The sequence below is a fragment of the Bufo bufo genome, chromosome 2 (genome assembly GCF_905171765.1).
Source record: "Bufo bufo chromosome 2, aBufBuf1.1, whole genome shotgun sequence".
Lineage (NCBI taxonomy): Eukaryota > Metazoa > Chordata > Amphibia > Anura > Bufonidae > Bufo > Bufo bufo.
The window spans coordinates 32989692-33004702 of NC_053390.1; the positions used below are offsets into that span (position 1 = coordinate 32989692).

General features: G+C 46.4%; 1 protein-coding gene across 1 annotated transcript in view; it reads left to right on the forward strand.

Moving 5' to 3' along the window:
* LOC120990686 overlaps positions 1-14649 on the forward strand; it is an 85271-nt gene extending 70622 nt beyond the window's left edge. The window contains exons 6-10 of the mRNA XM_040419593.1: positions 6667-6846; positions 6930-7053; positions 8255-8379; positions 8794-8882; positions 14568-14649. Of these exons, the coding sequence (XP_040275527.1) occupies positions 6667-6846; positions 6930-7053; positions 8255-8379; positions 8794-8882; positions 14568-14649 (600 nt within the window). The remainder of the gene's footprint in view (positions 1-6666; positions 6847-6929; positions 7054-8254; positions 8380-8793; positions 8883-14567) is intronic.
* Positions 14650-15011: the final 362 nt, after the last annotated feature.

Below are 15011 nucleotides of genomic sequence, written 5' to 3' on the forward strand. Positions count from 1 at the left end.
GCATCCCGCTAGCCTTCGGATCACCACGGCCGCCCACTACAAGTCCCCTCTGTTTTCAGTGTAGTGGCCCTCTCCAAGGGGCCGCAAACCGAAGGTGATGATCCGGCTGGAGCCAGGGGGGCAGAAGACGCCGGACGCGTGAGTACTTCTGGCCCCCAAAGTGCTCCCCTCCTTTCTCAGGTTACTTTTAGTGATTTCCCCCTCGGAGGCCTTGTCCCCTCCATGCGTCGGGAGTGGGGGGCGCTGGAGAAGCCTCCGGTGCGCAATGCTCCCTATCCCAGGGGCCCTTTCTCCTTCTCGTCGTTTACGGTACTGTGCTCCACCGGGGCCGCGGCTAATTGAGGCCCGGCTTCTCTGCCGCCTACTCCCACATCGGCTCCCCGCGGGTCCTTCTCTCCCGTCCAGCATCTCCGTTCAACCGGGGCTTTAGCGATAGCTCCGTTATCCTGCAAGCGGGGGGCGGAGGCCTCTTTAACATGGTCGGGCCTGCGCTTCCCTTCAGTTTCGCCAGGGACGACTCCATTTTGGGGGCGGGACATGAAGTTCTTCCTGATCCAAGCTTCATAACCTACCCCCCTCATGTTCATTCCTGTTGCTACAGGGTTCTCATTATGTCCGAGCCCAGACCCCAGGCCCCAAAGCAGGCAGTCACTTCGGTGCACCATTTTGCTTGTGCCTCTTGTCGCTCAAAATTTCCATTCGGTCAGTTAGATCCCCTCTGCTCTTCGTGCTATGCTCACCGCTAAGTGGCTCTGCCCCTGACCCAGTCGCCCCTACTGCCCAGCTATGGTAGAGCCGGAGTGGGCATGCTCCCTGTTAAGGATGGTACAGGACGTCTCCCATACCAACAAAGCCATTGTGGAAATATTAGGGCGTTTGTCTGCAAGGCCGTCCTCTGACCAGTTCGACTCTAGGGATCTTGGGGCTCATTCCCTTCCTGGCCATCCCGCTAAACGGGCCAGACCATCCTTCCCCAAAAGGGTGTCTGCATCTCTCGTTTCCTCTTCCTCTCCGCCACCTTTCAGAGAGATTCACTCCGACATGTCCTCCGTGGAAGAGGCATGTTCTGATGAGAGGTTTTCAGATGAGGATTTTGTCTCTCCTGAGGGTCAGTCGTCAAAGCTGTCCTCCATGCTGGACAATCTCATTACAGTGGTTATAGAGACCTTACAGGTTGAGGACCCTGCACCCTCATCAGCCGGCTTGGGTTTTTCCTTTAGGAGGTCCTGTCGCTCGCCCAAATGTTTCCCCAACCAACAGGATTTTGATTTCTCCCTTTCCAAGGATTGGAATTTTCCTGATAGACGTTTTGTCTTGGCAAAACACTTAGACGTCTTTTATCCATTTCCGGAGGATTTGACTAAGAAGTGGTCGTCCTTACCTATGGTTGACCCGCCAGTATCCCGCTTGTCAAAACATACCACATTGCTGATGCCGGATGGGGCTTCTTTCTCTATCGGGTATAAAAAAAAATGGAATCTTTGGCAAAATCTTCCTTTGAAGCAGTAGGCACAGCACTGCGACCGGTTTTTGCCTCTACATGGGTGAGCAAAGCTGTGGGTGATTGGGCAAATAATTCACGTCAGGGTCTCTCCTTGGGGGTCCCCTCGGGGGAACTTTCCGATATTGCCCTGTAGCATTCCCATGCCAGTGCGTATATTTGTGAAGCCTCTCTGGACGCGGCCAGGCTTATGGCACGCTCATCAGCCCTTTTGGTGGCTATTTGCCGTAGCCGATTTTTTTAGCTTGTCTCCTCCGACCTGTCCCTCTGCCGTAAATTCCTTTTTTCAGGCTATTCACACACTTCTGCGGCAAGGAGTAATTGTCCCGGTTCCTGCGCAAGACCGTTTTCCCGGGTTCTACTCCAAAAAGGACGGGACGTTCTGTTCCGTTCTGGACCTCCAGGCACTCAACCGCTTTCTTTGGCTTAGTGGTTTCCGGATGGAGTCCCTGAGATCGGTCGTTGCGTCCATGGAACTGGGAGAGTACCTGTCCTCGATAGACAACAAGGACACTTATCTTCATGTTTCCATCTGCGTCAGTCATTAAATATTTCTCCGGTTCGCAGTGGGTCCCTTCCACTACCAGTTTGTGGCCCTCCCGTTCGGCCTGGCACAGCTCCCAGAGTCTTTACGAAGGTTCTGGCGGCGGTCATGGCCCTGCTCCATGCCAGGGGTATAGTGGCGATCCCTTACTTAGACGATATGCTGATAAAGGGTCCATCATTCTCAGTAACGGCGGACAGCCTGAGCATAGTCCTGGACACCTGGAACGCTTTGGATGGATCCTGAACCGCCAGAAGTGATGGCTATCCATCTCAGCGGCTAACCTTTCTGGGCATGTTACTCGACACCTTTCAGGCCAATGTACTCTTGCCCCCGGAGAAGCTATCCACTCTCCGTCTTCAGATTCTCCCCTTTTCGCTGCCCCGCCCTCTTCCCATTCATCACTGCATGCGGGCTCAGGGTCACATGGTCTCTGCCTATGAAGCAATTCCTTATGCTCAATTCCATACCAGGACTCAGCGAGCCATTCTAACCAATTGGGACCGTTCCCTAGCCTCCCTTGATCGGCCCATACGTCTCTCTGCCCCGACCCGCCGAGCCCTCAGGTGGTGGTTGGTTTTCCCACGTTTTTCACTGTTCAAGGCAGATGGCAGACAGTGTGTGTGGCGTTGTGTGGGTGAGCGCTTTGCTGACGTTAATGTTGTGGATTGAGTGGCCCATGGTGGCGGTGGGGTTATGGTATTGGCAGGCGTATGTTATGGACAACGAACACAGGTGCATTTTATTAATGGCATTTAGATTGCACAGAGATACCGTGACGAGATCCTGAGGCCCATTGTTGTGCCATTCATCCATCACCTCATGTTGCAGCATGATAATGCACGGCCTCATATTGCAAGGATCTGTACACAATTCCTGGAAGCTGAAAACATCCCAGTTCTTGCATGGCCAGCATACTCACCGGACATGTCACCCATTGAGCATGTTTGGGATGCTCTGGATCGGCACCTTGATATGCCACACCTGTGAGGTGGGATGGATTATCTCGGCAAAGAAGAAGTGCTCACTAACACAGATTTAGACAGATTTGTGAACAATATTTGAGAGTAATGGTTTTTTTGTGTATGTAGAAAATGTTTCAGATCTTTGAGTTCAGCTCATGCAAAATGGGAGCAAAACAAAAAGTGTTGTGTTTATATTATTGTTCAGTGTAGTTTGGTTTTCCTGTTTTTGTCTTGCTTCTACTGCTTTTGCACTAACTGATTTAACTTAGTCCCTGTAGGAAGGGTATAGCTAAAGGGAAGAGCTCACACCTTTGTGCTTAGTGTCCGCCTCCTAGTGGAAACAGCTATACCCATGGTCAAGTCTGTATCCCCCAATGAACGGAAGAGAAACGGATTTTACGATAAGTACAAATATCTAGTTTTTATAGACAATCATCTTGGATATCTCATACATACATTGGACTTGCAGCTATTTAGCATATGATTAGTTCTGCAGATTCTTGTCATGTAACTGCATTGTTACTGTTGCTCCTAAAATTCAAAATTTTAATTTTTAGTTTTTTGTAAATCCAAATTTGGCTTTCACACTACATGAATCCTTCTGCCCATGCTCTCAATCAGATTCAAGCATGTCTCGACTGAAATCTGTTCACAGATCTCTTCTACACGTTCCCAATGTTCATGCATACTTGGGTATTAATATATCTTTTTCTTCAACTATACTCACAAGTGTTCAATGGGGTTGAGGTCTGGGGACTGTGGGGGCCAATCCAGCACCTCTACTTCATTGTCATTGAACAGTCTCTTCGCCAATCTCAACGTATGCTTCTGGTCAATGTCCTGCTGGAACACTAGGTCGTCCTTTTCATACCCATAGTACTCGAGTGTACAAAGTAACTCATCTTGTAGGATACTCAAATATAGCTCAGCATTGAGAGCACTATCCATCCTGGTCAAGTATCCAACCCCTTTGGCTGTGAAACGACCCCTTATCATCAGGCTTCCTCCACCGAACTTGACATTTCCTTCAATTTCTTGATCCGTTTGCCACTTTTCCCTTGTTTCTTCCAGACCCATTTGCACCCATCAGAGCCCAGTCTATTGACTTTCGTATCATCACTCCAAATCACCCGTTTCCAATCTTCTACTGTCCACTGTTTGTACTTTTTTTGCAAACTAAAACCGATGCTTCTTAGGATGATATTAAAGTCGAGGCTTCTTCACTTTTTTTCAGGCCACCATTCCAGACTTGTGTAATGCATGTCGCATGGTGCTTTTGCACTAGAACTGATAGACCTTGTGATGAGCCGGCTTGTTGACTCCTATATTTTTCTTGGACATCCACCTCTTGGCTTTGGAAAGGTTGGACGGACTTCATTTCGGATTCTTCCAGCTATCATGGCGCTCACATGATGCAGTTTGGCAATTTTCTTGGTTGAGATACCGCTATCGATGAGCTGGAGGATGCTGTTTCTCTTTGCTTGTGAAATCTTCTTCATGGCTGGTCCTGGATTTAGACCAGTGACCTTTCACTTGAGAATCAACCTAATAACATACTGAGCAATCAGGGAATGTGAAGACAGGTTGTAATTTGTAGTATACAAGAGAAAAGGATTGTTCCACCACCAGGAGGAAAACAGTAACAATGCAGTTACATGAGAAGAATCTGCAGAACTAATCCTAGGATAAATAGTTGCAAGTCCATTTTATGTATAAGATAGCCAAGATGATTGTCTATAAAATAATAGGAGTCTCACGTCCGAAGCTGTAGTGGATGGTGGGACATGGAGCCTGAAAGTCAAAAGTTCAAAACATTGTTACCCTTTTGCTTATCAGTGTATAGTAATAACAGATGGACATTTAGCATACACAGGTTGCAAAGCATAAAAGTCAAATAATCACCCAGATATAATACTGGGTATTGTAACAAACCCTCCACAAGAACCCACTCAGTATACAATGAATACACCAACATAAAGAAAAACTGAGACTAAACAGGTTATAAATCAAAAATATTTTTTATTAAATACACAATGTAACAGAAGTAAAAAGAGACATGATACATCAAATATAAAGTGTGGTCTATCCCTGAGGAGATAATGTCAAAATTCATATGTCAGGCAAGAAGACTGATTCATATAAGTACATGATTGTAAAGTCCACCAACATGATGAGAGTATTGAAGTGCAAGTGCATATCGGAGTAGCTGACTACATCACATGAATTTATATATGAAAAAGCTTGAATACAAAATGGTTAGCATAATAATGTTATTAAAGGGCATGTGCAAAATACACTCACCTAAAGAATTATTAGGAACACCTGTTCTATTTCTCATTAAAGCAATTATCTAGTCAACCAATCACATGGCAGTTGCTTCAATGCATTTAGGGGGGTGGTCCTGGTCAAGACAATCTCCTGAACTCCAAACTGAATGTCAGAATAGGAAAGAAAGGTGATTTAAGCAATTTTGAGCGTGGCATGGTTGTTGGTGCCAGACGGGCCGGTCTGAGTATTTCACAATCTGCTCAGTTACTGGGATTTTCACGCACAACCATTTCTAGGGTTTACAAAGAATGGTGTGAAAAGGGAAAAACATCCAGTATGCGGAAGTCCTGTGGGCAAAAATGCCTTGTGGATGCTAGAGGTCAGAGGAGAATTGGCCGACTGATTCAAGCTGATAGAAGAGCAACGTTGACTGAAATAACCACTCGTTACAACCGAGGTATGCAGCAAAGCATTTGCACAACCTTGAAGCATTACGCACAACCTTGAGGCGGATGGGCTACAACAGCAGAAGACCCCACCGGGTACCACTCATCTCCACTACAAATAGGAAAATGTTGCCTGGTCTGATGAGTCTCGATTTCTGTTGAGACATTCAAATGGTAGAGTCCGAATTTGGCGTAAACAGAATGAGAACATGTATCCATCCTCTGATGGCTACTTCCAGCAGGATAATGCACCATGTCACAAAGCTCGAATCATTTCAAATTGGTTTCTTGAACATGACAATGAGTTCACTGTACTAAAATGGCCCCCACAGTCACCAGATCTCAACCCAATAGAGCATCTTTGGGATGTGGTGGAACGGGAGCTTCGTGCCCTGGATGTGCATCCCTCAAATCTCCATCAACTGCAAGATGCTATCCTATCAATATGGGCCAACATTTCTAAAGAATGCTATCGGCACCTTGTTGAATCAATGCCACGTAGAATTAAGGCAGTTCTGAAGGCAAAAGGGGGTCCAACACCGTATTAGTATGGTGTTCCTAATAATTCTTTAGGTGAGTGTATAATTAAATTATTCCCTCATATGACATAACATCCAAGTATCACATACCCATTGTAGGGAGATCCACCTCAGGAGAGCCGCACACTCCGACGTGTATTTATATCAATCATTCTTCTTCCCTTTATATATGAATTTTGACATCATCTCCTCAGGGGTAGACCGCACTTTATATTTGAGGTATCATGTCTCTTTTTTTTTACTTATGTTACATTGTGTATTTAATAAAAATATATTTCTGATTTATAACCTGTTTAGTCTCAGTTTTTCTTTATGTTGGTGTAACAGATGGACATGGCTGTAGAGGTGATGGACTCTAGAAATGTCAGTAGTGATATTTATTACTGTGTCTCTCCATATCCAGGATTACACAGTGGTGAAGAAGACCTCTAGTGAGCGCTGTCAGGCTCCTGTGTATGAAGGATGTGGAAGAACCCTGAGCCCAATCATGGGGCCTCCACCTCACTCCCTGATACATGAGGGGATCAATGAACAGAAGATCCTAGAACTCATCCACAAGATGATTGAGCTGCTGACTGGAGAGGTGACACTGCTGGGAATGCTGGGACATTATACAGTAACAGCACTGGAGGGGTCTGGGTGATGACGGTATCATTGTGTTGTCAGGTTCCTATAAGGTGTCAGGATGTTGCTGTATATTTCTCCATGGAGGAGTGGGATTATGTAGAAGGACACAAGGATCTGTACAAGGAGGTCACGATGAAGAACCACCAGCCCCTCAAGTCACCAGGTAATAGACAGGACTATCTGCTACTGCTACTATCTGCTACTAACACCATGCAATTGCACATCTCCTGCCTTGTCTGTCAGATTCCATACTGTACCGCTGATGCTGCAGCTACAACTGCCCCTGTTGCCGCTACTATTACCCCTACACAGTCACACATCTCCTTTGTTATCTGTCAGGTTCCATACTGTACTGTTACTGTCTGCTGCTAACCCTGTGCAATTGCACATCTCCGACCTTGTCTGTCAGGTTCCATGCTGTACCGCTGATGCTGCAGCTATTACTGCCGCTACTACTAGCCCTAAACGTTATCCATCAAGTTCCACACTATTCTGCCGTCGCAGCTGCTGCTCCCAAAAAAAGGAGATTTTTTTTTCATAGCTTTGTAAAAATAAAAGCCATTGCTTCATTACTTTCCCAGAATTCAGGCACACTGTCACCGGCACATGTATTTGTGGAGGTAGAACTGGTAGAGACTGATATATATTTTCTATGTCTCTTTCATATTACTTGTGCTGTCTTGTGGCTACGTCCTAAGAAACCCTAAAATTTTCATACACATCTTTTCAGGGGATTTGTTCAAATCAGACTCGAAACAAATGTCACCAGATTTGTTCATCTCTACAGTAGTTCCTGTTGAACCGAGCAGGCAGTGGCATGTAGACAGGCTGTGGACCATGATGCTGCTTAAGTAGGTATTTGAGCATCCTTCCGTGCTGAGATGTCAGGTACAGTCTGGAACACCTATCGTTGCAATGAAGCAAGTTACTTTTCCACTTGGTCGTTGAGATCAAATGGTAGTGCTATGGATGCCGCTGCCTCTTTAGGATCCATGGCCTGATTATTCTGTTATGTTCTAACGAGGTGGATCCGCTAAACTACTTATCCACGGAGTACGGATAGATGGTGCTACTTTAGCAGAGCTGGAGTACTACAGAAGTAGAGCTGGGTGACCATTATAAAAGAACTGGCGACTTGGTGTAGCAGAGATGTAGAACTGATGCGGCAGAGTTGAACTGCAAACCGATGTAAGAGAGTTAGGCTGAAGACTGGAGTAGTAGAGAAGGCGGCCGGTGTGCTGGGACCGGAGTAACCGACCTGAATAATCGTGTAAATCTCCCAGTGGGATGACACATTATCTCTTTAAATATTTTTTTATGGTATCTTATGTGGTTTTAACATTTTTCCTCCTGTTTTCATTCAGGTTCCTGCAATATAAAATCATCTATTCACCTTACTGACCCATCAAGAATGGATGGGGACAGAGACAAGATGGCAGAGAAAATATTACATCTCACCCTAGAGATACTCTTCCAATTTACTGGAGAGGTGAGAAGTTCTGATGATGTCACATTACATCATTCTTATCTATGGTAATAACAGATGATATGACTGGAGAGGTGAGAGATTCTGATGATGTCACATTACATCATTCTTATCTATAGTAATAACAGATGATATGACTGGAGAGGTGAGAGATTCTGATGATGTCACATTACATCATTCTTATCTATGGTAATAACAGATGATATGACTGGAGAGGTGAGAGATTCTGATGATGTCACATTACATCATTCTTATCTATGGTAATAACAGATGATATGACTGGAGAGGTGAGAGATTCTGATGATGTCACATTACATCATTCTGATCTATGGTAATAACAGATGGCCATGGCTGTAGAGGTGACGGACTCTGGAAATGTCAGTAATGATATTTATTACTGTCTCCCCCCATATCCAGGATTATACAGTGGTGAAGAAGACCTCTAGTGAGCGCTGTCAGGCCCCTGTGTCTGAAGGATGGGGAAGAACCCTGAACCCAATCACGGGGCCTCCACCTCACCCCCTGATACATGAGGAAATCAAACAGAAGATCCTAGAACTCACCCACAAGATGATTGAGCTGCTGACTGGAGAGGTGACACTGCTGGGAATGCTGGGACATTATACAGTAACAGCACTGGAGGGGTCTGGGTGATGACTGTATCATTGTGTTGTCAGGTTCATATAAGGTGTCAGGATGTCACTGTCTATTTCTCCATGGAGGAGTGGGAGTATGTAGAAGGACACAAGGATCTGTACGAGGATGTCAGAATCAAGAATGAAAAGACCCTCACATCACCAGGTAATAGACGTGAATAAATACATATATATATATATTTTTTTTTATTAATTAAGACTTTATTGTTTTTACAAAATTTCATCCAATCTTAAAGAGCTTCCTTCACCCCACTAAAGTAATTTTTTTTTTTTGGGCTAGTTAAATTCCTTATACTGCGATATATAAAAATATAATGGTCTTACTTACTTTCCATCAGCAGTTTCTTATAAAAACAAACTTTTATAATAAGCAAAAAACCGCCCCCTCGTCGTGTTGATTGACAGGGCCAGCCGCGATCTCCTCCTCCGGCCGGCCCTGTCAGCATTTCAAAAATCGCGTGCTTGTGTTTATTCGGCGCAGGCGCTCTGAGATGAGGAGGCTCGCCACCTCAGCACTCCCTCAGTGCGCCTGCGCCGATGACGTCTTCTCTTTCGGTGATGTCATCGGCGCAGGCGCACTGAGGGACTTCTGAGGAGGCGAGCCTCCTCATCTCAGAGCGCCTGCGCCGAATAAACACAGGCGCGCGATTTTTGAAATGCTGACAGGGCCGGCCGGAAGAAGAGATCGCGGCTGGCCCTGTCAATCAACACAACGAGGGGGCGTTTTTTTTGCGGCAGCTACCAGCAAGTAAGACGCCCTACTTGCTGGTAGAGACCTAGAAAAAGGAGGAAAAAAAAATAACAACATTGCTTACCGGTAATCGTTTTTCTCGATACCCATGACGGCGCCCTATGCGACTCAGGACCTCCCATCTGGACAGGAAACCTGATAAGATAAAATGAACACACCCCCACCAAGCACCAGTGGAAGAAATAAATTGTTCTCCGGAGAGAGAAGTGGTACATATGTACAAGAACATTCAACTTATATATGTCCATATTTCCTTATATATATACATTACAGACCAAAAGTTTGGACACACCTTCTCATTCAAAGAGTTTTCTTTATTTTCATGACTATGAAAATTGTAGATTCACACTGAAGGCATCAAAACTATGAATTAACACATGTGGAATTATATACATAACAAACAAGTGTGAAACAACTGAAAATATGTCATATTCTAGGTTCTTCAAAGTAGCCACCTTTTGCTTTGATTACTGCTTTGCACACTCTTGGCATTCTCTTGATGAGCTTCAAGAGGTAGTCCCCTGAAATGGTCTTCACTTCACAGGTGTGCCCTGTCAGGTTTAATAAGTGGGATTTCTTGCCTTATAAATGGGGTTGGGACCATCAGTTGCGTTGAGGAGAAGTCAGGTGGATACACAGCTGATAGTCCTACTGAATAGACTGTTAGAATTTGTATTATGGCAAGAAAAAAGCAGCTAAGTAAAGAAAAACGAGTGGCCATCATTACTTTAAGAAATAAAGGTCAGTCAGCCGAAAAATTGGGAAAACTTTGAAAGTAAGGGCTATTTGACCATGAAGGAGAGGCCTCATGCACACGACCGTTGTGTGCATCCGTGGCTGTTGTGCCATTTTCCGTTTTTTTTCGCGGACCCATTGAGTTTCAATGGGTCCGTGGAAAAATCGGAAAATGCACCGTTTTGCAGCCGCATCCGTGATCCGTGTTTCCTGTCCGTCAAAAAAATATGACCTGTCCTATTTTTTTGACGGACAACGGTTCACGGACCCATTCAAGTCAATGGGTCCGTGAAAGAACACGGATGCACACAAGATTGGCATCCACGTCCGTGATCCGTGGCCGTAGGTTACTTTTTATACAGACGGATCCGAAGATCCGTCTGCATAAAAGCTTTTTCAGAGATGACAGTATATACTAACACAGAGGCGTTCCCATAGTGATGGGGACGCTTCTAGTTAGAATATACTGAGAACTGTGTACATGACTGCCCCCTGCTGCCTGGCAGCACCCGATCTCTTACAGGGGGCTGTGATCCGCACAATTAACCCCTCAGGTGCTGCACCTGAAGGGGTTAATTGTGCATATCATAGCCCCCTATAAGAGATCAGGGGCTGCCAGGCAGCAGGGGGCAGACCCCCCTCCCTCCCCAGTTTGAATATCATTGGTGGCCAGTGTGCGCCCCCCCCCCTATTGTAATATCATTGGTGGCCAGTGTGCGGCCTCCCCCCCCCCGCCCCCCCTCTATTGTATTAATATCATTGGTGGCCAGTGTGCGGCCTCTCTTCGTCCGCCCCCCCCCTCCCCCGCCCCCCCTCTATTGTAATTTCATTGGTGGCCAGTGTGCGGCCTCCCCCCTCCCCCCCCCCCCCCCCCGCCCGATCATTGGTGGCAGCGGAGATTCCGATCGGAGTCCCAGTTTAATCGCTAACCATGGCAACCAGGACGCTACTGCAGGCCTGGTTGCCATGGTTACTTAGCAATATTACAATATTAGAAGCATCACTTCATACTTACCTGCTGGCTGCTGCGATGTGTGTCCGGCCGGGAGCTCCTCCTACTGGTAAGTGACAGGTCTGTGCGGCGCATTGATCTGTCACTTACCAGTAGGAGGAGCTCCCGGCCGGACACACATCGCAGAAGCCAGCAGGTAAGTATGAAGTGATGCTTCTAATATTGTAATATTGCTAAGTAACCATGGCAACCAGGCCTGCAGTAGCGTCCTGGTTGCCATGGTTACCGATCGGAGCCCCAGAGCGATTATACTGGGACTCCGATCGGAATCTCCGCTGCCACCAATGATCGGGCGGGGGGGGGGGGGGAGAGGGGAGGCCGCACACTGGCCACCAATGAAATTACAATAGAGGGGGGGAGGGGGGCCGACGGAGGGGGGGGGCGGGGAGGGGAGGCCGCACACTGGCCACCAATGATATTACAATAGAAAGGGGGAGGGGGCCGACGGAGGGGGGGGGCGGGTGAGGGGAGGCCACACACTGGCCACCAATGATATTCAAACTGGGGAGGGTGGGGGGTCTGCCCTCTGCTGCCTGGCAGCCCCTGATCTCTTACAGGGGGCTATGATACGCACAATTGACCCCTTCAGGTGCGGCACCTGAAGGGTTAATTGTGCTGATCACAGCCCCCTGTAAAAGATCGGGTGCTGTCAGGCAGCAGGGGGCAGTCATGTACACAGTTTGTAGTATATTCTAACTAGAAGCGTCCCCATCACTATGGGAACGCCTCTGTGTTAGAATATACTGTCGGATATGAGGTTCACGATGTAACTCATATCCGACAGTATATTCTAACATAGAGGCGTTCCCATGGTGATGGGGACGCTTCAAGTTAAAATATACCATCGGATTGGAGAAAACTCAGATCCTATGGTATATTAACTCCTGACTTTACTTTGAAAGTCAATGGGGGACGGATACGTTTGAAATTGAACCATATTGTGTCAACGTCAAACGGATCCGTCCCCATTGACTTGCATTGTAATTCAGGACGGATCCGTTTGGCTCCACACGGCCAGGCGGACACCAAAACGACAGTTTTTTCATGTCCGTGGATCCTCCAAAAATCAAGGAAGACCCACGGACGAAAAAACTGTCACGGATCACGGACCTACAGACACCGTTTTTGCGGACCATAAAAAAAAACGGTCGTGTGCATGAGGCCAGAGTGATGGGGTGCTGCGCCAGATGACCTGGCCTCCACAGTCACCGGACCTGAACCCAATCGAGATGGTTTGGGGTGAGCTGGACCGCAGAGTGAAGGCAAAAAGGCCAACAAGTGCTAAGCATCTCTGGGAACTCCTTCAAGACTGTTGGAAGACCATTTCAGGGGACTACCTCTTGAAGCTCAGCAAGAGAATGCCAAGAGTGTGCAAAGCAGTAATCAAAGCAAAAGGTGGCTACTTTGAAGAACCTAGAATATGACATATTTTCAGTTGTTTCACACTTGTTTGTTATGTATATAATTCCACATGTGTTAATTCATAGTTTTGATGCCTTCATAGTCATGAAAATAAAGAAAACTCTTTGAATGAGAAGGTGTGTCCAAACTTTTGGTCTGTCTGTACTGTGTATATATATATATATATATATATTTTAGGGAGGGAATTTTGGAGGGTGCCGTCATGGTATCGAGAAAAACGATTACCGGTAAGCAATGTTGTTTTCCCCTCACCCATGACGGCACCCTAGGCGAGATAGACTATAAATTGGAACCTAGGGAGGGACTACAGCCTGAAGAACCCTCTCTCTGAAGGATGCATCAGAATGAAGCTGCAGTCTATAATGTTTAAGGAAGGTATGTGGAGAACTCCAGGTGGCTGCCCTACAAATTTGAGCTAGAGAAACATCTGCTCTCTCTGCCCAGGAGGTCCAGACCGCTCTAGTGGAGTGGGCCCCGAATCCTGATGGAGGAGGAAGCCCTAAGGAAACATAAGCCTTAACTATGGCCTTCTTAACCCATCTAGCAATGACCCCGGAAGACACCTTGCACCCTTTGTTTTTGCCTAGAAACTGGACCTGGAGATTTTCGTCCTTTCTCCAAGGGGAAGTGGCGTTTAAATAGGTCAGCAGGCACCTTCTAACATCTAGGCAGTGGAATTTTTGTTCTGAACTGTTGGAAGGATTAGGAAAGAAAGACGGAAATACAATATCTTGGTTCCTGTGAAAGTCAGAGACTACTTTGGGTAAAAAGGTAGGAAGGGGTCTGATGACTACTTGGTTTTTCTGAATAGTAATGTAAGGAAGATAAGCCGAGAAGGCTTGGATTTCTGAGATCCTCCTAGTGGAGGTGATGGCTAAGAGGAAAGCCATCTTTATGGACAGGATGTCTATCGGAATTTTAGACAGAGGTTCAAAGGGCTCCTGGGCAAGTTCTGTCAATACCCTGTTTAGATCCCAGGGAGGGGAGAGGGGTCTTAGGGAAGGATGGAGTCTAGCTGCTGCAGATAAAAAACGCTTAACCCAAGGGTGGACAGCTAGCTGGAAGTCGAAAAAGTAGCTCAAAGCCGCCACCTGCATCTTTAAGGTGGAGGCCGTGAGACCCTTATCCAGACCCGCTTGCAGGAAATCCAGGATCTTAGGGATTTCTGGAGGACTAAACGGATCTGGACTGGATCCCAAAAAAGAAGAGAAGATTTTCCAGACTCTATCATACTTTCTAGCCGTAGTAACTTTCCTGCTGCCTAAAAGGGTGGAAACCACTCTGTCGGAAAGGCCTCTTCCTAACCAGATATCCCTGTCAACTTCCATACTGATAACTGCAGAATCTCTGGATTGGGATGTAGGACGGGGCCCTGGGAGAGAAGATCCTCCCTTGGAGGAATGATCCAAGGGGGCTCCCTGGATAGGTTTATCAGGGTTGAATACCACACTCTCTTTGGCCATCTTGGGGCTACAAATATGATGGAGGCTCTTTCCCTCTGAACTTTCTTCAGGACTTGGGGAATTAGGGAAAAGGGTGGGAAGGCGTATCCGAACTCCTGATTCCAGTCCTGAGCTAGACCGTCTATTGCTGTGGGATTTTCTGAATGATTTAGGGAGAAGAATCTCTCCACCTTCCTGTTTTTCCGGGAGGCAAAGAGGTCTATTGTCGGAGACCCAAATTTTGACACAATCTGAGAGAATACTTCCTCGTTCAGACTCCATTCTGCTTGACTGAGCTTGACTCGACTTATAAAGTTGGCTAGAATATTTTCTTTCCCCCTTAGATGGATTGCGGATAGAAAAAGGTTCCTCTCTTCCGCTACCTGAAAAATCTCCTGGCAGAGGGAGAGAAGGGATGGTACTCCTTGTTCTGCCCTGGCGATTTATATAAGCCACTGTTGTTGAGTTGTCTGAGTAGAAGACCAGTTTTCTGTTTTAAACTTATGGAATTGCAATTTTTAGGGCCATCTCTACTGCTTTGAGCTCTTTGAAGTTTGAAGTGCATTTTCTTGTTTTTAAATCCCACCTTCCTTGCCAGTATCTTCTTTCGGAGTGTA